At 37.0% G+C, this 25,150-nt stretch overlaps 1 protein-coding gene across 12 annotated transcripts in view; it reads left to right on the plus strand.

The window, feature by feature from the left end:
• The window catches only part of STIM1 (stromal interaction molecule 1), a 251,736-nt gene that overhangs the window by 144,979 nt on the left and 81,607 nt on the right, over positions 1-25,150 (plus strand). For all 12 annotated transcript variants that reach the window (XR_008911451.1, XR_008911450.1, XM_056795066.1 and 9 more), the window contains one exon: positions 22,569-22,683. Coding sequence is in view for 10 of the 12 variants with exons in the window: in XM_056795066.1 (XP_056651044.1) it covers positions 22,569-22,683 (115 nt within the window). In the remaining 2 variants the exon portion in view is untranslated. The remainder of the gene's footprint in view (positions 1-22,568; positions 22,684-25,150) is intronic.

Genomic DNA, 25,150 nt, shown 5'->3' on the forward strand with positions numbered 1-25,150 from the left:
TCATAATAATTGTAATTTTAATTTCTGATAGGATAAACATTAATAGATATAGTCCATATAAGTAAAAGATCATTGTGGAGTGAGGTGTCTTTAATAATTTTTCAGAATATAAAGGGGTCTTGAGGCCAAAAAGTTTGAGAGTCTCTGGATTAGAGTGTTAGGTGTTGAGAAAATGCACATACCCTGATGCTTTTGTCTTTGACTCTTAGATGAACAAATTCTCTCCTTTTAGAAAACCTTTGAAATATGACTGGCTGACAAAGGTGACTTGGCTTGTGGTTTAGTTGCAAAGGTCCCAGGGCAAAAGTTCTCCTGAGCAGAGACTGAGTGGGGTTTGGAGGCAGGGAGGGAAGAAGGCTATTTTGATAGGACTCTTTAAGGAAAGCTGGGAGAAAGATCACTTTTCTTTTTCATACACTGTGAGCTAAATATACAGAGCAACAGCTGATCTCAACCTCCCTTGGGGAGCTCTGAGCAGCCAAGTGGGAGGACATTGCTACATACCCATGTAGGTCACAAGTGTTGTTGGGGGAGAAAAGGGGAAAGCAAGACAGAGATCAGTTTTTCTCATGCCTTCTAAGTTTCTGAACATACGAATGGTGAATTTAGTCTATTCAATTAAAGTAAATGAACATCCATTAGTCAAAGCCTTGTACCAAATGCTAGGGATGCAAATATAGGATATGATATGATATGATCTTCTTCCAGGGAGCATACGTTATGATTTAGGGAATGAAAGCACATTTATACCTTGATACAAGTGAGAATAACAGAAGTAAAAAAGGAGAGAAACGGGTAAATCAGAATTTAAGAGTAGGGAGAAATCATTTTAATTTGTAGGATGTATTAGGGAAGGCTTTGTGGGAGAATTGACATCTGAGTAGAGCCTTGAAGGGCATCAACAATTGAAACTGGGGATGAGGAAGAAGTTTCCAGGAAGAGGGAAATAGTTCTCCCTTCCACTTCATGACTTTCACCATTGCTTTTTCAATATACTATGGGTTGGCATAAGAAATTAAATGGGAATTTTTTTTGGATTTTGTAGGAGTTGCAGATAACATACAAAAACCAACAGACAACAGAAAAAAGTTTAGAAACGCAGAAGTGCATACTTAACCCAAAATTTACAATAAAGTACTGTATATACCCATAAAAGAAAAAAAAAACCCTCAGACTTATTATCTGGTATGAAGGGAAGGCCAAAAAATTTTACACTGATGTTCCAGATTGAGGGGTGTTGTTTCCCCTTACCTCTGTGATGTGGAAGGGATAACTGTAATACAAGCAAAGACATGGAGGTATGAGAGGATGGGAAATAAAGGGTGGATAGAAAGGCATTTAATTTGTCTGGAAGTTAGAATCATTTGAGAGCTCTTATTGATGACAGAGTGAAAAAGACCACCTCCTACTGGGGGTTTTATAAATCATTTAAAGGTTTTACAACTTTAGGGCCTTAGTTTCTCTCACTATAATACAATCTCTTCAAAGGGAGAGACTAACTTTTATCCTTGTATCCCCAGTGCCTAATACACAGTAGGCACAATCATTGCATGATGAAGTCAGTCAATATAGAAGAAGATCCTCAGTATATTGTAGGACATGGCCAAGAGTCACACAGGAGTGGGAGCACAATTGGATTGTACTCTGCACTACTGGAAGGAATGCTTACACTGGTGAGATCACAGATCCATGTAAGTAATACAGTCAAGGTGTCCTTGACCATATTTTAGTTGAGGGAAATACTAAGCTAATCCAACATCCCTCCCAAATGCGAAAATCATCACTGCCCTATTCCTATGGATAGTAGACCACTCAAATACCTCCAGTGATGAGGAATTAAGAACTAAAACAGTCCAAATAATTTTCTAATCATTTTAATTATTAGAAAGTTATTCCAGAGGCAGCTGAGTGGCTCAGTGGATTGAGAGCCAGTCCTAGAAATAGGAGGTCCTAGGTTCAAATCCAGCCTCAGACACTTCTCAGCTATGTGACCCTGGGCAAGTCACTTAATCCCCATTGCCTAGCCCTTACCACTCTTTTGCCTTGGGACCAGTACACAGTACTGATTCTAAGATGGAAGGTAAGGGTTTGGGGAAAAAAATAAAGTTATTCCATAGATATAGCTGAAATTCTTTCTCTTTAATTTCATTCCATTTGACTTAGTTCTTTCTTCTGGAATCACAGAAAACAAGGAAGAGAGGGAGATAAATATAGCAATAAACTTGTGTTTGAGTCCCAATTTTACAACTAACTATGTGTCTAGAATAAGTGACTTAATCTTTTTCACTCTCATTTTTCCTTTATGTAAAAATAGAGATAATAACTTGGTACATTGGGTTGGATTTAATAAGTTGAAAACTAAAAGGAAATACATTTTACAAATTAGTTGCACAAAGGCATGATAAAGAAGGCATAGCTAGGAAGCAGATCATGTGAAAAAAAGATTTGGCAGGTAACTGCAAAGGTTCCATACAAATTAACAATGTAATATGGCTGCCAAAAAATCCAACACATAAAACAGCATGATGTACAGTAGTAGATAGAACAACATACTTGGAGTCAGGAAGATCTGAATTCAAAGCCTTCATCAGAGACTTACCAGCTAGATGACTCAATGAAAGTCACTTGCCCTCTCTGAACCTTGTTTCCTTTACCTACAAAATGATGGGGTTGGATTTAATGTCCTTCTATCTTTAAATATTCGATCCTATGAAATGAGGCTATATCAAAAGATGTATATTATTTAGAGTAAGAGAGGTGATATATCTGTTTTATTGTACTCATTCAGAGAACTCTCTCCTAGAATCAATGGAATTTTTAGCTACTCACAAGACAAAATTTTAAAATAATAAAAAATGTTCAAAATGGAATGGTCTAATACAGGACTAAGTTCTCCATCCCTAGAGTTCTTCAATGAGAGGCTAAATCTCTTATTTGTCAGCTATCAAGAAGATAATTGCTCAGCTTGATTTTTAACTAGATGTCTTCTAAAGCTCTTCTAAGATTCTATAAACATTTATGGACACAACTCACTTAAATAAAATAAGAACCTGTTTGTCTTTGGAGTGAAATAATGTTAAGTGTGACAGATGAAATGGGGCTTCACTAGCCATGAAATATGGGGAAAAGCTTTAGCAGAAATGCCTTCAGGGATGACAAACCTTCATATAGTAAGAGGAGCATGAGCTATAGAACAGAGCTTAGGGTTGCATGAAGAAAAGATGATGGGGAAAACATTCCATGTTTGTGGGATATTTTGTGCAAAGGCATAGAGAGAGAATTTTAAACATTGTATATGATAGTTATGTGGAATGTAGAGTTCATGAAGTGGAGTAATATGGAATCGGTTTGGAAAGATACATTGAAGCCAGATTGTCAGATATTTCAGGTTTCCTTAAAAGATATCCACCTGAATCTGGAGGCTGGCTACCCAATTTCCACATATTAACTTTGAAGTTAAAACCAGATCAAAAAAAAATCTTAAGAAAAACTGTAGAAAGGAACTTTTTCCATCCTAGAATTTCACAAAGAGTTAAGGTCCTCCAGCAAAACTAGTGCCAATTCAGGGCAGCCTCCTTGTATGACCTGAGATAGCCAGGGATACCCATAACCTGCAATGCTCTGTGTCCAAAGAGAACAAAATTGGATGATTGTCCTGAGTAAACTCCATGGAACAGAGATAAATGACAGTGCTGATGGCTATTGTGCTCAGACTAGGACATAGGCTAGGGGACCTGAAGATCCAACAATCTGAACCTCAAAGGTCCAGAAGAAATCCATGTAGATGGAAGTCAGCAAAAGAGCCCAGGACAACCCTTGGTGAGACTAAGTAGAACTTGCCATCTCACCCATGAGCACAGGGGGTAGGAGAAGGGCAGTCAGATCCTGGCTCTAGCACAAAGCCTTAATTCAGAAATTAAAGCTGAGGCAAATAAAGAAAATACCATTTATGTCAGGTCTAACTCTATAACAAGCAGAGATACAAAAGAAAAAAATGGATTTTTCTTAAGAAATACACGAATACCCAGAAGAAATTAAGCACAAGATTAAAAAATAAAAGATACTGAGAAAAGAATTGTAAGAGGAATATCAGTAGCTTTAAAGACAACAAAACAGCAAACTTTACTAAAAAAAATAAAATCCTCATAAAGTAGAATACATTAAAAAAATCAGTGTCTCTATGAGACATTAAGGAATAATAAAATAAAACCAAGAGATTGAAAAATAGAAGAAAATGTAAGAAGTCTTATTTAAAAAACGGACTTCAAAAATAGTTTGAGAGATAATTAAGAATCACTGAACTCCCTGACAAAAACCAAAGCCTGGACATTATATTTCAAGAAAGCATGCATGGAAATTACTAGGCCTCTAAAAACTAGAAGTCTAAGTAAAGACAGAAAATATACTCATCTCCTGAAAATAGCCTCAAAATGAAGAGTCCTAGGAATTTTATAACCAAAATCCTGAACTCTTGTGTCAGTGAAAGACTTTAAATATCAAACAAAGGAATTTGTGTTTTATCCTAAAGGTAATAGGGAGTCCTTGAAGCTTATTAAATAGAAGAAGACATGATTAAATTTGTTCTTTAGGAGTTTTGTCAGTTGTGTGGAAGAAAGATCATGTAGGAAAGCTAAGAAGTAGAAAGGTCAATTTGGAGGCTACAGTAATAGCTTAGGTGAGAAATGATAAAGGCCTGAACTAGTATGGTAACTGTTTAAGTGGAGAGAGGGAAATAGATTATGATACTTTGGAGGTAAAATTGATAGGCTTGACAACTGATTGGATATAGGGGTTGAGGGAGAAAGAGAGATGAGGGAAGAGGAAGAGTGACTTCCGGGGATAGAGCCAAGCTGGTGGAGTATAGGAAACAGCCTTCTCAATATTTCTCTCCAAACATCTTTACAATAATGCCTTAAATTGAATTTTGGAGTGGCAGAATCAACAAAAGGATGATGTGAGACATTTTTATAACCCAAGACAACTATAGGAGGTTGGAAGAAGAGAGGTTGGCCTAGAGCCTGCTTGGCAACAAAACCAACTGTGGGCCTTGAATCTTCAGGAGTTCTTAAGCAAGAGACGTAAAAGGATAGGGCAGTTGGTCATAAAGAGATTACAGGAGACCATTGAGATGACACTGAACCCAAAATGAGGCCTTGTTTGGCAACTCCATTTGCCATACCCATTTTCAGGTCATTGCTCTAGGTCAGAGGGGAGCATTTGCAGTCATAGTGGGGCAGGAGCCCTGAAGAGCAGCAAGGAATTAGGAGCTCTTCTTGGCTAAAGACTATACCTTCCTGGGTCATACCACCTTGGAAGCACTAAAAACTTCCAAATCCCCAGCACTAGTTCTGAAAATAGCAATGCAAAAAAGCCTGAAGCTTGGAATCTTCCTCACTTCAGGAAGAGCACTCAACTTTAACATAAAGTTCCAAAGCAAGAAATAGGATGGAAAAATTAACTAATTAACAACAACAAAAAAGAATCTGATCATATAAAGCTACTGTGGAAACAGAAGATCAGGATACGAACTCAGAAGAAGACACAATATCAAAATATGTATAAGAAAGAAAAAATGGGGGTCAGTTAGGTGGCTCGGTGGATTGAGAACCAGGCCCAGAAATGGAAGTTCCTGGGTTCAAATCTGTCTCATACACTAACTAGCTGTGTGACCCTGAGCAAGTCACTTAGCTCCTATTGCCCATCCCTTATTGCTCTTCCTTGGAAGTTGGAATGTAGTATTAACTTTATGTTTGAGGGCAAAGGTTTGGGGGAAAAAAAAGAAAAAATGTGAATTGGACAGAATTCCAATAAGAATTGCTATAATTAAAGGAGCTAAATCAATTGTACAAAATATCAAGCCATTCTCCAATTGGTAAATGGTCAAGGAACATGAATAGGCAATTTGCAGATAAAGAAATCAAAACTTAATAAGCACATGAAAAAGAATTCTAAATCTCTTATAATCAGAGAAATGCAAATCAAAACAATTCTGAGGTATCACCTCACACCTAGCAGATTAGCTAACATGACAGCAAAGGAAAGTAATAAATGTTGGAAGGGATGTGGCAAAATTGGGACACTAATTCATTGCTGGTGGGGTTGTGAATTGATCCAACCATTCTGGAAGGCAATTTGGAACTATACCCAAAGAGTGCTAAAAGACTGCCTTCCCCTTGATTCAGCCATAGCACTGCTAGGTTTGTGCCCCAAAGAGATAATAAGGAAAAAGACGTGTACAAGAATATTCATAGTGGCGCCCTTTGTGGTGGCAAAAAATTGGAAAATGAGGGGATGCCCTTCAATTGGGAATGGCTGAACCAATTGTGGCATCTGTTAGTGATGGACTACTATTGTGCTGAAAGGAATAATGAACTGGAGGAATTCCATGTGAACAGTAACGACCTCCAGGAATTGATACAGAGTGAAAGGAGCAGAACCAGGAGAACATTGTACAGAGACGGATACACTGTGGTACAATCGAATGTAATGGACTTCTCTACTAGCAGCAATGCAGTGATCCAGAACAATTTTGAGGGACTCGTGAGAAAGAATGCTATCCACATTCAAAGGAAGAACTGTGGGAGTAGAAAAACAACTGCTTGATCACATGGGTCAATGGGGATATTATTGGGGATATAGATTCTAAATGATCACCCTAGTATAAATATCAACAATATGGAAATAGGTCTTGATCAGTGACACATGTAAAACCCAGTAGAATTGTGTGTCAGCTACAGGAGGGGGAGAAGGGGAGGGAAATGTGATAAGGAAATCACTTTAAAAGACTGATATATATATATATATATATATATATATATATATATATATATATATTAATTTAAGGTCGCCAAGGAATTCAGCTATGTAATTCCTAAATGAAAACTCAAGTCAGCAGTCAATCTTTTATGGAGTTTAATTACAACAGGAGGAAGAAAGGAATTAGAGATAGAGAGAGAGAAAAGGGAGAGAAGGGAATAGGGCTTAAATACCCCTTCTGTTTAGGCTGGGCCAAAAGGCCCAACCTCTTAGATAGCTGGGGCAAAGAAAAGAGATCAGTCCCTATTACTCACGTGACCAAAATGGAGAAACAGTCTCAGAGGCCCCCACCTTCAGCTTCCTTCAGAGCAAGCTTCTCAGAGCACACTCCAACCACTCAGACAAACTCCTCAACCACCACCCTCAGTCTTCAGAGCCCTCTATCTTTAAGGAAACCATCCAAGTTCCCTCCCCTCAGTTCTCACATCTACCAATCACTGTCCATCAATTTCCCTGTGCCAATAGAGGCTCTAGCTTAACCCAGGACCGCCCAGAGGTCTCTGGCTTTGCACATGTCTGTTGAAGGTCATATTTTCAAATAATTAAATCTTTGATCCTTTGCTACAGCCCTTCCTAAATCCTGTTAACCTGAGTAGGGTAGAGATTGGAATAATTAAATTTTGATCTATGCTGCAGCCCTTCCTCAATCCTGTTAGGACTGAGTAGGGTGGAGATTGATTCCAAGTATCTCCATTGTATCAATTCTAAAATCAATCATGACTCAAAGAAATTCTTGTTCTATGCTTAAGCATAGGTCAAAGTCCTTTCCATTGTTCAGCAAAAGGTTTTTGTCCTAAAGTAATCTTAAGAAGGGAGGAGGAGGAAACTCTCATGCCAATGGGGTTCACATTCCAATAGCCAAGACCCACTATCAATAGGAAATTTTTCAAGTATGAAATTTCCCAATGGTGAAATTTCCAACATTTATAAGTCTAAGAAATTTTGAGGTTTACAGAAAGAACATGAATCTTGTACCATGGAAAAATATTCTAAATTAACTAATTAAATAAAAATTTCCAAAAATAAAATAAAATGAGATAGAAGAGGAAACAAAAAAGAATTCCTATAAGGAGCTAAAAATGTTTTCAAAATCAAATAAGAGTGTTGGAAGAAAAAAATTGGGAAAAGAAATGAGAGTGATACAAGAAAATAGATAATAACCTGGTAAAAGAAGTATAAAAAATACTTAAGAAAATAACATCTTAAAAATATTCTAAATTAATTAAAGTTTCATGTTAGTAATATGAAAATGGGTCTTGATCAGTGGCACATATAAAACCTAGTGGAATTGCATGTTGGCTATGGGAGGGGGAAGAGGGGAGGGAAGGGAAAGAAAATGAATCTTGTAACCCATTTTGTAACCTTGTAATCTTGTAATTTAGAAAAAATTGTAAATTAATTAATTAAGAAATTAATATAGAATTGAAGGTAACTAGGTAACTCAGTGGATTGAGAACCAAGCTCAACAATGGGGGGCCCTGGGTTCAAATTTGGTCACAGATACTTCCTAGATGGGCAACCTAGGTAAGTGACTTAACCTAGCCCTTACTACTCTTCTGCCTTAATTCCAAGACAAGGGTTAAAAACAGAAACAATGGAATTGGCCAAATGGAAAAGGAGGTACAAAACTTCCCTGATGAAAATAGTTCTTTAAAAATTAAAGCTTGCCAATTGGAAATTAATTTCTCATCAGACATTAAGAAACAATGAAATAAAGTAAAAAGAATGGGAAAAAAAGCAAAAAATATGAAACATCTATTCAGAAAAACAACTGACTTAGAAAACAGATCAAGGAAAGATAATTTAGAAACTATTGTATTGCCTGAAAGCCTTGATAAAAAAACAAAGCCTAAATATCATATTTCAAGAAAGTATATGAAAAAATTACCCAAATATCCTAAAATGACAGAGTAAAATAGAAATAGAATCCACCAATCACCTCCTGAAACAAATTCAAAAATTAAAACTCCCAGGAATGTTATAGCCAAATTCCAGAGCTCCTAGGTCAAAGAAACTATTTCATGTAGCCAACAAGAAGCTATTAGTTAGAATCACACAATATTTAATAAGTACCATGTTAAAGGAATTAGAGAGTTTATTAGAATATGATACTCTGGAAGGCAAAGGAACTGGGATTACAGTTGAGAGTAATCTATTCAGAAAAACAGAGTATAATATTTCAGGGAGAAACTTGATATTTAATGAAATAGAGGACTTTCAAGTATTCCTTTTGAAAAAATTAGAGCAGAATTAAAAAAACTGACTTTCTGATGAAATTCAATAGAGGGGAAAAAGTAAACATGGAAGTGAAGTTACAAAGTACTCAATAAAGTTACATTGTTTATATACCTATATGGGAAGGTGATACATGTAACTCCTAAGAAATTTATTATTATTGGGGCAGTTAGGACTCTACATAGACAAAGAACATAAAGAACATAGGAGTTATGTTGGTTGATTATGTTGGGATCATCTAAAAAAAATGAATGATGAGAGTGATGCACTGGGAGAAGGGGGAAGAAAGAGGAAAACTGGGGTACACATAAGAGAGGCACATAAGGAAGAGTTTTTACAGTGTAGGGGTTGTAAGGGGAAATGGCAGGGGCAACAAATGCTTATTTGGATTGATTCAAAGAGAAACATAAACATATGTGTGTATATTTTTTTTTCACGCGCAATTGGATATAGACAGTTATCTTATCCCCACAGGGAAGTAGGAGGGGAAAGGGATAAGAGAGAGGGAGTGATAAAAGGGAGGACAGATTAATAGTAGCAAAACAGACTTTTGAGGAGGGATAAGTAAAAAAAGAAACAGAAGAGGAAAATGTAGTTAATAGAATTAGAATCCAACAATATGTTGTGCCCAAGAAACACACTTGAAACAGAAAGGCGCAGACCAAATTAAAATAATGAGTCTAAAGCAGAATCTATTATGCTTCAGGTGAAGTGAAAAAGTCAGGGATAGCAGTCATGATCTCAAAGAAAGCAAAAATAGACCCATTTCAAAGAGAATTAGCGAAACTACATCTTGCTAAATAAAAGACATTATATAGACAGTGAAGTAATAGCAATACTAAACATATATTCTTCCATTAAGGTAGTATCCAAATTCTTAAAGGAAAAGTTTAATTAATTATAGGAGGAAATAGACATGAAAACCATTAGCAGGGGGTAAAATATAACAAAAAACTCTGACATAGGTCTAATTACTCAAATATATAAGGAACTAAATCAATTGTACAAAAAAATCAAGTCATTCCTCAATTGATAAATAGTCAAGGGACATGAATAGGCAATTTGCAGATAAAGAAATCAAAACTACCAGTAAGCACATGAAAAAGTATTCTAAATCTCTTATAATTAGAGAAATACAAACCAAAACAACTCTGAGGTACCACCTCACACGTAGCAGATTGGCTAACGTGACAGTACAGGAAAGTAATAAATGTTGGAAGGGATGTGGCAAAATTGGGACATTAATGCATTGCTGGTGGAATTGTGAATTGATCCAACCATTCTGGAAAGCATTTTGGAACTATGCCCAAAGGGTGTTAAAAGACTGCCTATTTGATCCAACCACACTACTACTGGGTTTATACCCCAAAGAGATTATAAGGAAAAAGACTTGTACAAAAATATTTATAGCTGCACTCTTTGTGATAGCAAAAAATTGGAAAATGAGGGGATGTCCTTCAATTGAGGAATGGCTGAACCAATTGTGGTATCTGTTTGTGATGGAATACTATTGTGCTGAAAGGAATAATGAACTGGAGGGATTCCATGTGAACTGGAATGACCTCCAGGAATTGATGCAGAGTGAAAGGAACAGAACCAGGAAAACATTGTACACAGAGACAGATATACTGTGGTACAATCGAATGTAATGGAGTTCTCCATTAGTGGCAATGCAGTGATCCTGAACAATTCTGAGGAACTTATGAGAAAGAACACTATTCACATTCAGAGGAATAACTGTAGGAGCAGAAACACAGAAGAAAAACCAACTGCTTGATCACATGGGTTGATGGGTATATGATTGGGGATATAGACTCTAAACAATTATCCTAGTGTAAATATTAATTATATGGAAATAGGTCTTGATCGATGGTACATGTAAAACCCAGCAGAATTGTGTGTCAGCTATGGGGATGAGGGGAATAGGAGGGTTGAAAGAATATTAATCTTGTAACCATGGAAAAATATTCCAAATTAATTAAATAAAAATGTCCAAATTAAAAAAAACAAACATACTATTAGCAGGGACCTCAACTTTTTCCTTTCAGAGTTAGATAAATCTGACTATAAAATAAATGAGAAAAAAAGCAAAGGAGATGAATAGAATTTTAGAAATTTTGGATATAATAGACCTCTGGAAAAAATTGAATGAGAATAGGAATGTGTGTACCTTTTTTCTCAGCTTCACATGGCACCATCATAAAAACTGACCATGTATTTGCACATAAAAATCTCACAACCAGATGCAGAAAAGGAGAAATACTAAATGTACCCATTTCCCATCATAATTGAATTAAAATTATATTTGGTAAAGAGCCACGGAAACATACGTTAAAAAACTGGAATGAAAACAGGAAACTGGGGGAAAGCTTCTACAGCAAGTTTCTCTAATAAAGGCCTCATTTCTCAAATATATAGGGAACAGAGCCAAATTTATAAAAATCAGAGCATTCCCTTATTGATAAATGGCCAAAGGATATGAACAGAGAATTTTCAGGAAAGGAAATCAAAGTTATTAATAGGCACATGAAAAAAGTGCTCTAAATCGCCATTGATTAAAAAAATGCAAAAAACAACTCTGAGATACCACCTTATACCTAACACAACAGAAAAAGAAAATGATAAATGCTGGAGGGGGAGATGTGAGAAAATAGTTACACTAATGCCTTATAGTTGTGAACTGGTCCAACATTTTGGAGAATGATTTGGAAATATGCTCTTAGGACTATAAAACTGTGCATAACCTTTGACTCAGCAATACCACTACTAGCTCTTTATTCCAGAATGACCAAAGAAAAGAGAAAAAGTTGATCTCTCTTTACAGAAATATTTATAGTATCTCTTTGTGGTAGCAAAGAAATGGAAGTTGTGGCATATGATTGTGATGGATTGCTATGTGTTTTAAGAAATGATGAACAAGGGGGCAGCTGGGTAGCTCAGTGGATTGAGAGCCAGGCCTAGAGATGGGAGGTCCTAGGTTCAAATCTGGACTGAGATACTTCCCAGCTGTGAGACCCTGGGCAAGTCACTTGACCCCCATTGCCTAACCCTTATCTCTCTTCTGCCTTGGAGCCAATACACAGTATTGACTCCGAGACAGAAGGTAAGGGTTTAAAAAAAATTATCAAGATGGCTTAAAAAACAAAACAAAACATGAGTAGACTTATACAAAGTGAAATGAACATTTCCATGAGAACATTTATACCATAACAGCAGTATTAAAATGATGATCAAGTATGAAAGAATTAGCTACTCTGATCACAATAATTCAAGACAATTCCAAAGGACCCAGAATGAAAAATTCTAGTCACTTCCAGAGAAATAATTGATAAACTCTGAGTGTAGACTGAAGCACACTTTTTTCACTTAAAAAAAGTCAATGAAGACTTCGAGGTTGCTAAGTTGGCATCTTTGTCATTGATAGTGAAACTTACAGAATATCTCCAAGAGAATTGTAGAGAAAGTAGAGCCCACACATAGAGGGCAAGATGTGGATTATGATCCTGTGATGGTATGAAAAGAACCCAGAGAACTAATAATAAAAAAAAACCCACTGAGAACATCCGGGATGGGAAGTAGTTAACAATATTAAAAGGTACAGAAAGTTTACAAAGAATTAGAATTAAGAAGAAGCCACTGGATTTAATGATTAAGAAGTCATTCGTTGGTGGCCTTGGAGAGAGCAGTTTGGTCAAGTGATAGTGCTAAATGCTAGATTCCAAAGGTTTGAGAAGTGAATTGGGCTCAAAAAGTGAGAGGAGAGGAAATGGAAAAAAATGAAGGCAGCTCTTAATATCATGTGGGTATCAGTGAAGCAAAACATTCAGGCAGTCCATTAGTTATTCTTTAATCACATGATCGATCAGCTTGCCTCCTTTTTTTGGGAGGGGAAGGTCATCTGTCTCTCTGATGACATCTTTTATACTATTTCTTATGTACAATTTCTCATTGATAATGTTGCAGTTTATATCCGTCCATTTTGCACTTCTCTAGCATACTTTGGTTTACCCTCAACTTCAGTTTTTTGATGACTATATATTCTTATTTGACTTGAAAACATGTAGCATTACTGGGAGAATATGTCTTTGGTTCAGAGAGAAGGCTAGGACTACTAAAAGCATTGTGCATTCTTCGAAGACAATATAGCTCACTCATACATAATGTATATATATGTATATACACACACACACACACACACACACACACGGGCATCTCTTCCACATCATGACTTTCCTCATTGCACTTTCAATATATCATGGGTTGACATAAGAAATTAAATGGGAATTTTGCAGAAGCTACAGATAACACACAAAGTCCAACAGATAATAGAATGTTTAAAAACTCAGAAATGCATAAAATATATATATAGTTTCTTTTTTTTCTTTTTTGGTTTTTAATTTCAAACACTGTTCCTTGGTTACAAAAATCATTTTCTTTTCCTCCCTCCCCTTCCCCCATCCCTCCCATAGCCGACGCGAAGTTTGACTGGGTATCACATGTATTCTTGATCAGAACCTCTTTCCATGTTGTTGATATTTGCAATAGGATGTTCATTTAGAGTCTACATCCCCATTCATATCCCCTTTGACCCATGTCATTAAGCAGTAGTTTTTCTTTAGTGTTTTTACTCCCACCGTTTTTCCTCTAGATGTGGGTGTGTTTTTTCTCCTGTAACCCTCTGGGTTATTCAGGATCGATGCATTACCACCAATGGAGGAGTCCATTACATTCGATTGTGCCACAGTGTATCAGTCTCTGTGTACAATGGTCTCCTGGTTCTGCTCCTCTCACTCTGCATCACTTCCTGGAGGTTGTTCCAGTCCCCATGGAATTCCTCCACTTTATTATTCCTTTGAGCACAATAGTATTCCATCACCAACATATACCACAGTTTGTTCAGCCATTCCCCAATTGATGGGCATCCCCTCATTTTCCAGTTTGTGGCCACCACAACGAGTGCAGCTATGAATATTCTTGTACAAGTCTTTTTCCTTATTATCTCTTTGGGGTACAAACCCAGCAGTGCTATGGCTGAATCAAAGGGCAGACAGTCTTTTATCGCCCTTTGGGCATAATTCCAAAATGCTTTCCAGAATGGTTGGATCAATTCACAACTCCACCAGCAATGAATTAATGTCCCAACTTTGCCACATCCCCTCCAGCATTCATTATTTTCCATAGCTGTCATGTTAGCCAACCTTCTAGGTATGAGGTGATACCTCAGTTAGAATAAGTAAAAAGTTAGTTTGCAAAAAGACTGTGAAAGCCAGCAGGTGACACACAAAAGCTAGAAATGTTAACATTGACCTACATATATGACCTAATGACCTGATATAACCTAATATTTAACTTAAATGACCAAATATTTGACCTAAATTTTACAGTCAGGTACTATAACACACCCCTTAAAAGAAAAAGAAAAAATTTAGACATCTTCTTTGTTATGAAGGAAGGAACAACAATTTTTATTTAGATTTTCTGGATTTAGGGGTGTCACGCCCCTAACCCCAGCAATGTGGAAGGGGATACCTGTGTATATATATTTGTGTACATACACACACACTCCATCTGTTTGAGTTGTTGATTCAGCTGCCTTTAATAATCTGGACATGTATGTATTATTTATCCTCTTTAGATTTTTCTGTATCAAGATGTTAAAACATTTGAGTGATTATAGACATTATTTAGGAAGTTTTATATTGTTATGAGATGTTTTAGTTTCAGTATGGCATCATCTGCAAGCTAGAATATCTAGAGGATCTCAGCATTTATCAAATGAAATAATATATGAGGCTTTGTAAAAACTGAGTTGCTGCTGTTGTTACTACTACTGTTTTCTCATAAAGCCACCATTCATATTCTCTAGAATCTAGTTTGAGAAATACTAACTACATATCTCTATTGTACCTTCTAAAATTCTTAGAATTCTACATTATGGCTATTTATCTTTTCTTTCTCTAGTCTCCTTTGGCATTTAGATTCTTACACCACTTAGTCTTACATTTAATTACATTCAATATCATATCATCTTCTAATTGCTTCAACTCCAAATTTTGGTACCAAAAGTATTCAAGGGCAGAGACTATTCTCTTTTTTCTTGTATCTCCCATAGCATCTTCTTCCCAGCATCCTGCCTGGTATATGGATGGGCTATGATTGACACTGAATGAAAATTGGGTTACCTGATTTGAATCAAGGTACATTTGACATATTACATGTCTCTCTGATGCTAGTGAGAGAGACTAATTGAATTTTACAGGTTCTTTTTTCACAGAATCTCCAGAATTAAAAACAAAAACAAAAAAAAACTTCAGTGGGCCACTCCTTAGCACATACTCCTTTAACAAAGTTACCTTTCTACAACTTCTACCCATCAGTCCTAATTCTGTCCTCTAGGCCCAAGAAAAACAAATTTAATTCCACTTTATTATAAATACCTTTCCACTATCACAACCTCTCTAACCATGTCCCTCCTTAGATCTTTTCACTAGCCTCAATATATCTAGCTCTTTTAACGGATAGCCCTGTAATATGGTTAATAGTTCCTTCATCATTCATTTGTCCTTGCTCACTAGTTCTGTGTCAATTATCTCTTCCCCACAAAGCATAGGCATTTCTTTCACATGAAAGTAAGTCTGTTTGAACTCCTCCTCCCAGCAAGAAACTCATCACTACCAACACTTTCATTTCTGAGCCTTTGTTGCTGATCTAGTGCTCTTTTCACTGTATGCCTGCTCCAATTTTGTACCCTACTGTGTTTGAGAAAAAGCACATATTAAATGATTTGTAAATTGCAAAAGGTTATGTACATGTAGTTTAGTGGATGGAATTTTTTAAAAAATATATTTTATTTTCCCAATTACATGTAATGGCAATTTTCCACGTATGTTTTCTGAAATTTTAAGATCCAAATTGTCTACTCCTCTTCCTTTCTTCTAGGAGATGGTAAGCAATTTGAACTGGGTTGTACATATATTTTCATGCAAAACATATTTTCATATTGTTCATTGTGGTAAGATAATACTGTGAATAAAATTAATGCTCTTGCTATAAGTTAAAGAAGATGATGTCTAAGAGACCAGCATTGTCTTGAGTAATCTTGGAAGGTCCATGAAAGAGATGGGACATAGCCTGAATCTCAAAGGTGTATAGATCGGAATGAGTTTGATGTGTGTGGACAATAGAAATGATTGATCATAAGATTGTTATTAAAAATAGTGAAAAATAAATTTGGATACCCTGTGTCCAGCTTGTTAGAGGCCTTGAATGCTAGACATAGAAGTCAGGACTCTGTTTTATGGGGCTTAAGGAGCTACCTAAAATTCCTAAGCAGGGCTAGAAGTGGGGGGAGGATGTGGTCAGAGCTTGACTGTAGGAAGGTAACTCTTGATATTTAGTTAGGAGAATTGGATGGATAGTAACCTAAGGCAAGTTCTTGTTTGTTTGTTTTTTTAATACTAAGAAGCAAAATTCCTGTAATCAAATAGGAAAGTAAGTTTCAAACAATATGTCATAGTATTCATTTTATACTTTTCTCCAACTTTGATCTCTTTTCCATGATTCCCTAGTCCACTTTTCTAAGGAATGGGGTCTTCTGAAAGAATTACAGTTTAGTAATTCTACAATCATAGGTAAATGAATTATTCTAGGCCAGTTTTTCAGTTAGCTCCACAGAAAGGCAGAGGCTTTAGCCCAGATCTGCATGTCTAGCAAGTGGTAAAACCAGGATTCCAGCCTAAATATTCTGATTCTAAATCTGCTGCTCCTTTTACTACATCATGTTGCTTCTCCATTTTTGAAAACAACAATTGTAGGACTCTGAGACTCGTTTTGAAGCAGCCCTAAGATCAATAATAAGAGGGAATTAGGCCTAGTCAGAAGTGCAGAAAGTATTGCTGACAGGGTGGAGTCCTTCAGATTAGGGACTTCCACTTCTACACTACGCTTCCATTAGTTATTATAAAAGGCATATAGGGCATAGGGCCTCTCATTTGCCTCCAAACAGTATACTCATGTGTACCATATGCTCACGGAAGGCATTTTTGTGCTTATGCTATGAGTCAATTTAGAGCAGTCAAGCTGTCATCTAGACAAAAGCTCTCTGGCTTTGGGAAACTTCCCCACATTCACTAGGGTTTGTATGCAGTTCTTTTCTTGTTGGAGAACTCTTGGTACTTCCCCCTTATTGTTCCTAAACCTGGAAGTGCCTTGAGCTTTTTGTTTTTGTTTTTGTTTTTTACAGAAGGGCAGGAATTGTTCATTTCCACAATATGCTGGCCATCTGCTGTACCATTCCCAAAGGAAAGTCTTGGCTATCTACCAATTTTAGTCCCTGTCTCTTTGCTACCTGCAACAATGTCTGAATGATCATTTTTAGCATTCTTCTTGAAGGTAAATTCAGTAATCTTAGTTGCCTGGGATCAGTGCAATGCCTTTTATGCCCCCATTTAGGGGACTATATTAGCCTCAGGTATGGATTTTTCCTATTGGAGAACTGCAGAGCTGAAAAAAACCTCAGAAGTATATTAGTCCAAGCCGTACCTGAAAAATGGGCCCTATCTGCAATATTCCAATTAAGTAGTTCATTAGCTTCTGTTTGAAATGATGGGAGCTGCCTCTTGAGATAGCCTATTTCATTATGGGATAGTTCTGATTCTTATGAAGGTTTCCTTTATTCTCTCTATAACTTCTATGTATGAGCCTTCTAGAGCAAAAGAAAACAAATTCAACTCCAGTACTTGAAGATAACAATTATATTCTCCTTAATTCCCATCTTCTCCAAGCTAAACATCGCCAGTTTTATATATATGTATATATATAATGTGGATTCCAGTCACCTTAAAATCCTGGTCACACTTAGGAATATTCAATAACTTGTCAGTATCCTGGGTGATATACTGAAAAGACCACTGGATTTGGAAGCAGAGGATCTAACTCTAATTACTGCCTATGCAACATTGCATAAGTTTTGGGGGGGGGTAGGGATTGCATTTGGGTAGATTTTTTCCTGTAAAATGAGATTAAATTTACATAATTAAGGTCCTTTCTACCTCTAAAAATCATGATGCATATGTATCATAGATTTATGATTCTTTTCCAAATGTGGCACCTAAAAGAGAATAGAATAATCTGTATTGGGGAAGGTGCTATATTTTCCTCTGATTCTTCTAAACTAAACAAGAAGCACCTCAGAATGCATATTTTTTTTTCATTCAGTATACCTATTAAGAACCTATTCATACTTGGAACTGGTCAGGGGAAAGAGGAAAAGAGTTACTTTTGGATGTGGATGCTCCCTCCACTGGTACAGATCTTACAGCCCTTTCTTGCCTATTCAGTTGTGTAAGATTCTCTGTGTTCTTCTATAAACTTTCAACAGAATTTCTATTCATTGTACTTGAGACTTTCTAATTTTTAATTTGTCTATATCTGTTGGAATTGGAGAAAGGAATGACATTAAAGGAATAAGGAACTAACTACCTGAATGAATCTATGAAAGTTGAAAATTTTGGAGAACAATGGGTATTCCACTTTGGCTGAAGGGATTCAGTGTGAAATGAGACTGGAGAGAAAGGTAGGTCAGATGATGGGAGTATTCAAATTCTAGACTGAGATATTTGGTCTTTTTCCTGTAGGTTAATAATTCAGATGGCATGTGCAGAAAGCACAGAGACAGAACAGTTGTAGTTAGGGAGGCAACCCAGGACAAAAGGGGGTAGCCAAGGGAAGCTGCAGAGCTCTGAACTAGAATGGATCCCAACATGAAGTCCCCTGTCATGTAATTCCTCAGCATTACAGGTTCACTGCAACTAGTATAGATAGGCATCTTGTATTGAGTTCTTAGTTACTGGTCCCATTACCTCTAGATAGGAAGAACAGAGACAGTGGCTTTCTAGTAATTGAGTATGGTTGCTACATGCCATTCCCAAGTTCTATATGGCTATTATCAGGGCCTATGAATCTCATATAGCAAAGATCTCTCTATATCTAGATCTATAACTCTTGAATAATCTTATGTGGTAGAGCCTCAGAGAACTTTTGTCTCAGTGGTGCTACATTTGGTGTTGAGACTGTCTCAGGAAGCCCTTAATAACATCATATAAACTATCTCTACAAGAAGGGTAACCCTTTCAGTCAGTGTAGAGAGATAACAAAGGGAAGGCATGAGACAGTACAGGTTATAATGTACTTCTCTCTGATTATAATGTACTTCTCTCTGCTGGCCCTCCACACATAGGCTGACATCAACTGGGAGATATAAGGGAAAACAAGCAAGTCTCTTGTGGATCTCAGACATTAATATTCTTTGATAATGTATTGCTGTTCTTTCTGAACCTCAGGGATTCAACTAGGGAATGCTTGTGCTCTCTCTGTCTGTCTATCTGTCTGTCTGTCTGTCTGTCTGTCTGTCTCTCTCTCTCTCTCTCTCTCTCTCTCTCTCTCTCTCTCTCTGTGTCTTTCTCTGACTCTCTCTCTCTCTGTCTCTCTCTGACTCTCTCTCTCTGTCTCTCTCTCATTTTGTTTCAGTCCAAATTCTCTCCTTCTTTTCCTTTTCCCACCCCTTTGAGAAGGCAAGAACAAACAAACCCATTATAAATATATAGCCATACAAAACAATTTCCTACATTAGACACATCCAAGAAAGAAAAAGAAAGAAAGAAAGAAAAAGAAAGAAAGAAAGAAAGAAAGAAAGAAAGAAAGAAAGAAAGAAAGAAAGAAAGAAAGAAAGAAAGAAAGAAAGAAAGAAAGAAAGAAAGAAAGAAAGAAAGAAAGAAAGAAAAGAAAAGAGAAAAATATGCTTCAGTTTGCATTCTGACTCCATCAGCTCTCTATCTGGAGGTCAAAAAGCCACTGAAGAAAACAACTTTTCGGGGGCAGCTGGGTAGCTCAGTGGATTGAGAGCCAGGCCTAGAAATGGGAGGTCCTAGGTTCAAACCTGGCCTCAGACACTTCCCAGCTGTGTGACCCTGAGCAAGTCACTTGACCCCCATTGCCTAGCCCTTACCACCCTTCTGCCTTGGAGCCAATACACAGTATTGACTCCAAGACGGAAGGTAAGGGTTTAAAAAAAAACAAACAAAAAAACAACTTTTTAAAGAGTAGGATTAGCAAAATGGAAAAGGAAACAAAAACTTTGGGAAAAAAATAATTCCTTAAAAATTAGAATTGGACAAATTAGAAGTTCATGAAGCCTTAAGATGGCAGGAACAATAAAGTAAAATTTAAAAAAGTGAAAAAAATAGAAGAAAATCTAAAATATCTCAATGGGAAAATGACCAACCTGGACGTTAGATCCAGAAGAAATAGTCTAAGAATCATTGAAATATCTGAAAATCATGATTAGAAAAGGAGCCTGGACACCATATTACAGTAAATCAACAGGGAAAACTGCCCTATTATCTTCAAATGAAGGAAAAATAGAAATAGAATCCATCAATCACCTCCTTAGAGACCCCAAAATAAAGTACCCCAGGACTATTGTCACCAAATTCCAGAACTGTAAGACCAAGGAAGAAGTACTTCAAGCTGCTAAAAGGAAACAGTTCAGTTATCAAGGAGCCACAGACAGGATTACACAGGTCTAACATCTACATTAAAAGACTGGAAGGTATGGAATAGGATATTCTAAGAGGTAGATTGAACATATCCTCCTAGAGGAAAAAAAAAAGACTATCCAACCAATAGAATCACATCTAGGCCTTCTCTCTACAGATTTCCTCTGTAACTCATGACTATGTTCGGCATGCCCCTGTATATATATATATATATATATATATATATATATATATATATATAAGAATATAAATCAATTTACTTTGTTTAGTATCATGATTTTTCACTCATTTTTTTACCTTTTTGTGTTCCTCTTGATTGTATTTATATGTCACATTTTCTACTCAGCTCTTATCATTTCATCAGGAGTGCTTGGAAGTCCTCTATTTTATTAAAGATCCATTGTCCCCTTTTGTAGGATTATACTTAGTATAACTGGGTAGGGTATTCTTGGTTATAATCCTAGATTTTTTGCCTTTTGGAACATTTATTCCAAGCTTTGTGTTACTTACGCTTACACATTCTTCTAGCCACTCCTTGACTTTGAAATTTATATTAATTCTGAGCCTTGCATATTTCTGGGAGAGAGGTATGTCTGGTTTGAGCCTCTATCTTTGTAATGTTCTTTTGCTGCTTTCAGTGCTAGCTAGGGACCTGCAAACTTTCAATGCTCTGAGTGGTGTGGTGGAGAAGGAAGTCTGTTTACTGCCCTTCTGGCCTGAGTTCTACAAGTTCCTGACTTAGGCTTAGGTCTTTCAGCTTCTTTCTGGTTGGCGTCAGTAGACTGCTGTTTGACTCAGCCACTGTTGACCCTCTGGGAGGCTCTCTAGGTTCAGGGGGACTGAAGTGCCAGTTGTTCTTTGGTCTGGAACTCTGCCTTCTACTCCTGACATTAAGCATCCCATAGCTATCATTTGCTTCCCAGAACTTATTCAATGTTCAGTCATAATGAGGGGCAACACTCACAACCAGCTTTCTCCACTCTGGATTTGTTATGCAATATTGGAGAAAAGGCAACAGTTCTGCCAGATGGCAACTATTCCTGTACTTCAGTAATTGCTCAAGGATCTCCTAAAATGTCTTTCTGGTACCCTGCCTTGGCCATCTCTCAGTCCTATGTGCTATATGCTATAATGCTTCCCACCACAGCTGCTACATGTTTATTGCCTGCTCTCTTCTCTAGTATTCATAGACCTCTCTCTCTTTCTATCTTTCAAAATTGTACTGAACTGGTAAAGTGACTCATTGTAACTTCTTGACTTTCCTGGTCAGAATTCAATCTGGTGCATTTTCTATATCTTTATTGAAGAGAGGTATAGGGGTAGAGCTAGAATCTAAAGCTTCCTCTCAGTTTGCCATCTTGACTCCACACTGAATTACTCTCTACAAACAAATCTACTAAAGTTCTTAGAGCCTAGCACAGTGTCTAGCACATAGTAGGCTTAATAAATGGGTGTTGATTTATAGTAGTGAGCTTTAAAACTACCATTAATAAGTACTACTTTTCCTTTTTAAATCTGTTCACTATTCATTGCCTTCACATACTCCTAATTGCAACCATTTCACTACTTTTCTTAGCCATCATGATTTTTCAGCTTGTTGCCATGTTCTCTGTCACATCCCCAACCATGGTATTGACAAGAATAGCAATGGTTCTCACAATCTTGTCTTAATGTCCTAGGCCGGTTCTAGCATTTGGGGTTGGAAAGTAATCTCAAAATACCCCATTGAAGTTATTTACCAAAAAGTTATTGTTTACTATACCTTCAAAGCCATATGATATTTGGTCATTGCTCTCAAGGAGAGAGACAAGACAAAATGCCAAGCCTTACTAGGGCATGTTTAGAGGAATTTAGAGAAAGATGAGATCATTTATGGTTTGGATGAAATAGGAAAGGATTCCTACAGGGGTTATGTTCATTTGCCCTGTGTGTTTGTTTGACTTTTGTATATTTCTTTCCCAGTTTTTGAGGGAAGATCTCAACTACCATGACCCAACAGTGAAACACAGCACATTTCATGGGGAGGATAAGCTCATCAGTGTGGAGGACCTATGGAAGGCATGGAAGGCCTCAGAAGGTAAACCATTGGCCCATCAAAATAGTGAGGGGGAAGAGAGTCCTGAGTTTTTGTCCCAAAGTGAATGGTCCTTTGAAAAATAAACTCATGAGGAGAACTCAGAGACTAAGTGCAAAGGGAAGGGAGAAAACATCTTTGAAGGTATTATAATGTTCCCAAATGAATGCAACTATATTATAGCTCATATTTTTTAAATGCTTTGTGGTTTAAAAAATATTCTCACAATACATTCATGAAAGAAATAGTAAAAAAAAATTATTATGCTAATTTTATAAATGAGAAAATAGAAGCCAAGTAAAGTGATTTGTCCAAAATATATTAGTAAGGATCACAGTCAGGATTTGCTGCAGCATGAATATATGTAGACAGTTGTAGAGAATATATGTAGAGAATATTGCTATAAAACTTATAAATATATGACACAGTTCCTGCCTTCATGGCACTCATAGTCTTGAAGTAGGGTATGACACATAAATAAGAATAATGAAAAATAGATTATGATAGTTGTATGAATGGTGCAAACTTATGACTTGTGTGGATAGGGCAAGGATGAGGAGATGGGTAGACCAGGAAAAGGCACCCTGTTGTACATAATATTTTAATGAAGCAATGAAGTACAGATAGGATTTTAATTGACAGAGATTGGGGGAAGGGACATTTCACTGTTAAGGAATTGCATGAAGAAATGTAGAGGCAATGCAGGACAACTAGCCTAGAAAGAATGCTTAAAGGGTGCTTAAAGAAGATATGTAGTATTAGGATTAATTAAACCATAGGGCTAATGAGGACCATTTGGAGTAATTGGGATCTTAGCAGCTAAGGACAGGGTAAAAAATAGTGGGTAAGGTTTTTTAAGGCCTGACAGAATCTTGGGAAGGGAGCCTGTTGGAATTCTGGGTAGCCTGAGTGAGTTGATTTCCCAACTGCTAACCTATACAGCAGGTGGTCTCCTGGAGATTTTTTTTTTTCCCTAGGAGAAGGCTGGTATTTCTGCTCTCTGGAACACTGAAAAAACCCAGTGGCAGGTGAAGGAGGAGAATAGGTTGGAGTTTCTGGAATAATTTTGTGGTGGAAATGTACAGAAAAGAGAGAGAGGCAGTTTTTCCTTTGTGTGATTGCTGGGAGGGCCAAGCCATTTTGAGGCCTACTTAGGCTGAAAAACCTAGCTAGGCTGGAAAGAGCTGGCAGCAGGGGGCAGAGAGAGTGAATAACCCAACTGACTTAAAGCTGAAAGAGATCTAAAGAGACAGAAAGGAGATAGAAAGAGACTGTTTTTCTTCTGTATGACTGGGACAGAGGCAGCCATTTTTGAGGCCTGTGTAGGCCCAGAAGGGCTGGCAGTTGGCAGAGAGACTGATTCAAAGCTGAGAGAAATTAACAGAGACAGTAAACTTTATTATAAATAAAAGGATTATAATTTAGCATAGTGTATTTAGATTAGATCTGGGAATTAGTATAGATTAAGGAGTGATAAGAAGACTCTTTGTAACCCGAGCAAGAATCAGCTTCCCTCGAACTAGAGGGAAGTGGGTAAAAGCTTTAGCCCCCTGTTAGATTTAGGGATCCTAATCCTCAACCTTCATTACCTTTCCTCAAACCTTTCCTTAATACCTATTAAATAGAGTTTTTGGTTTTATAAACTGCCTCCAAGTATTGTCAATCTCAGTAATTTTACTAGGCCCAAAATAGTTACCCAGAGTTTCCAACTACAAGCAGTGAAAATATACTGTATCCAAATCCCACCCCCACCCCTTTAACATTCCTATATGAACAGTTCCTGGCCATTCTTATTTACAACATTCATTGCAACATTATTTGCAACATTCTGATACAATAAGAATGGAGAGATTAGCTAGAATTTAATGGTGGAGGGACTTGAATCCTCCCTCATCAGCAGGAGATGTTTGTTATTGGATCTTGAAGAATCTGAAAGTTCCTGGTGGACAAATTTAGAAATTGTACATCTTTTCCCTACTTAACCTATTCTTGGACCTGTGGCCAAGAGAGTTCTTAAAGGAAATGAGAGAATGAATGCTATTAACTAGCTCTGCCTCGTTCTGGCTTCTCTTTCCCAAGCCTACTCCTGTTTCATATTAGATACCCTGCTGGATAATGGAAGGATGACCACTTCCCAAGATCAGTCAAAGAAGAAGGATGATGGCCCAGAAGGCTTGGGCTTAAGAAACCTAAAAGGAAATGAAGCCCTGATTTGTTACAGTTCAATATTATTGTCAGAATTCCTATGTCTTTCGTTGTCATAAAGTTTCAAACCTAGAAGAGATCACAAAGATCATCAGATCCAATTCCCTCAATTTGCTGATAATGGTATTAAGGCCCAGAGAAAGAAAGTGCCTGGCTCAAGGTGACAGAACCAGTTAATGTTTCAGAAAGAGAATGTGTGTAGTTAAGTATTTTCATGGAGTTTATATTTCTTTAATTAATGTTTACATATCCCTGGCTTCTCTTT

This window comes from Monodelphis domestica, chromosome 4, assembly GCF_027887165.1.
Source record: "Monodelphis domestica isolate mMonDom1 chromosome 4, mMonDom1.pri, whole genome shotgun sequence".
Taxonomy (NCBI): domain Eukaryota; kingdom Metazoa; phylum Chordata; class Mammalia; order Didelphimorphia; family Didelphidae; genus Monodelphis; species Monodelphis domestica.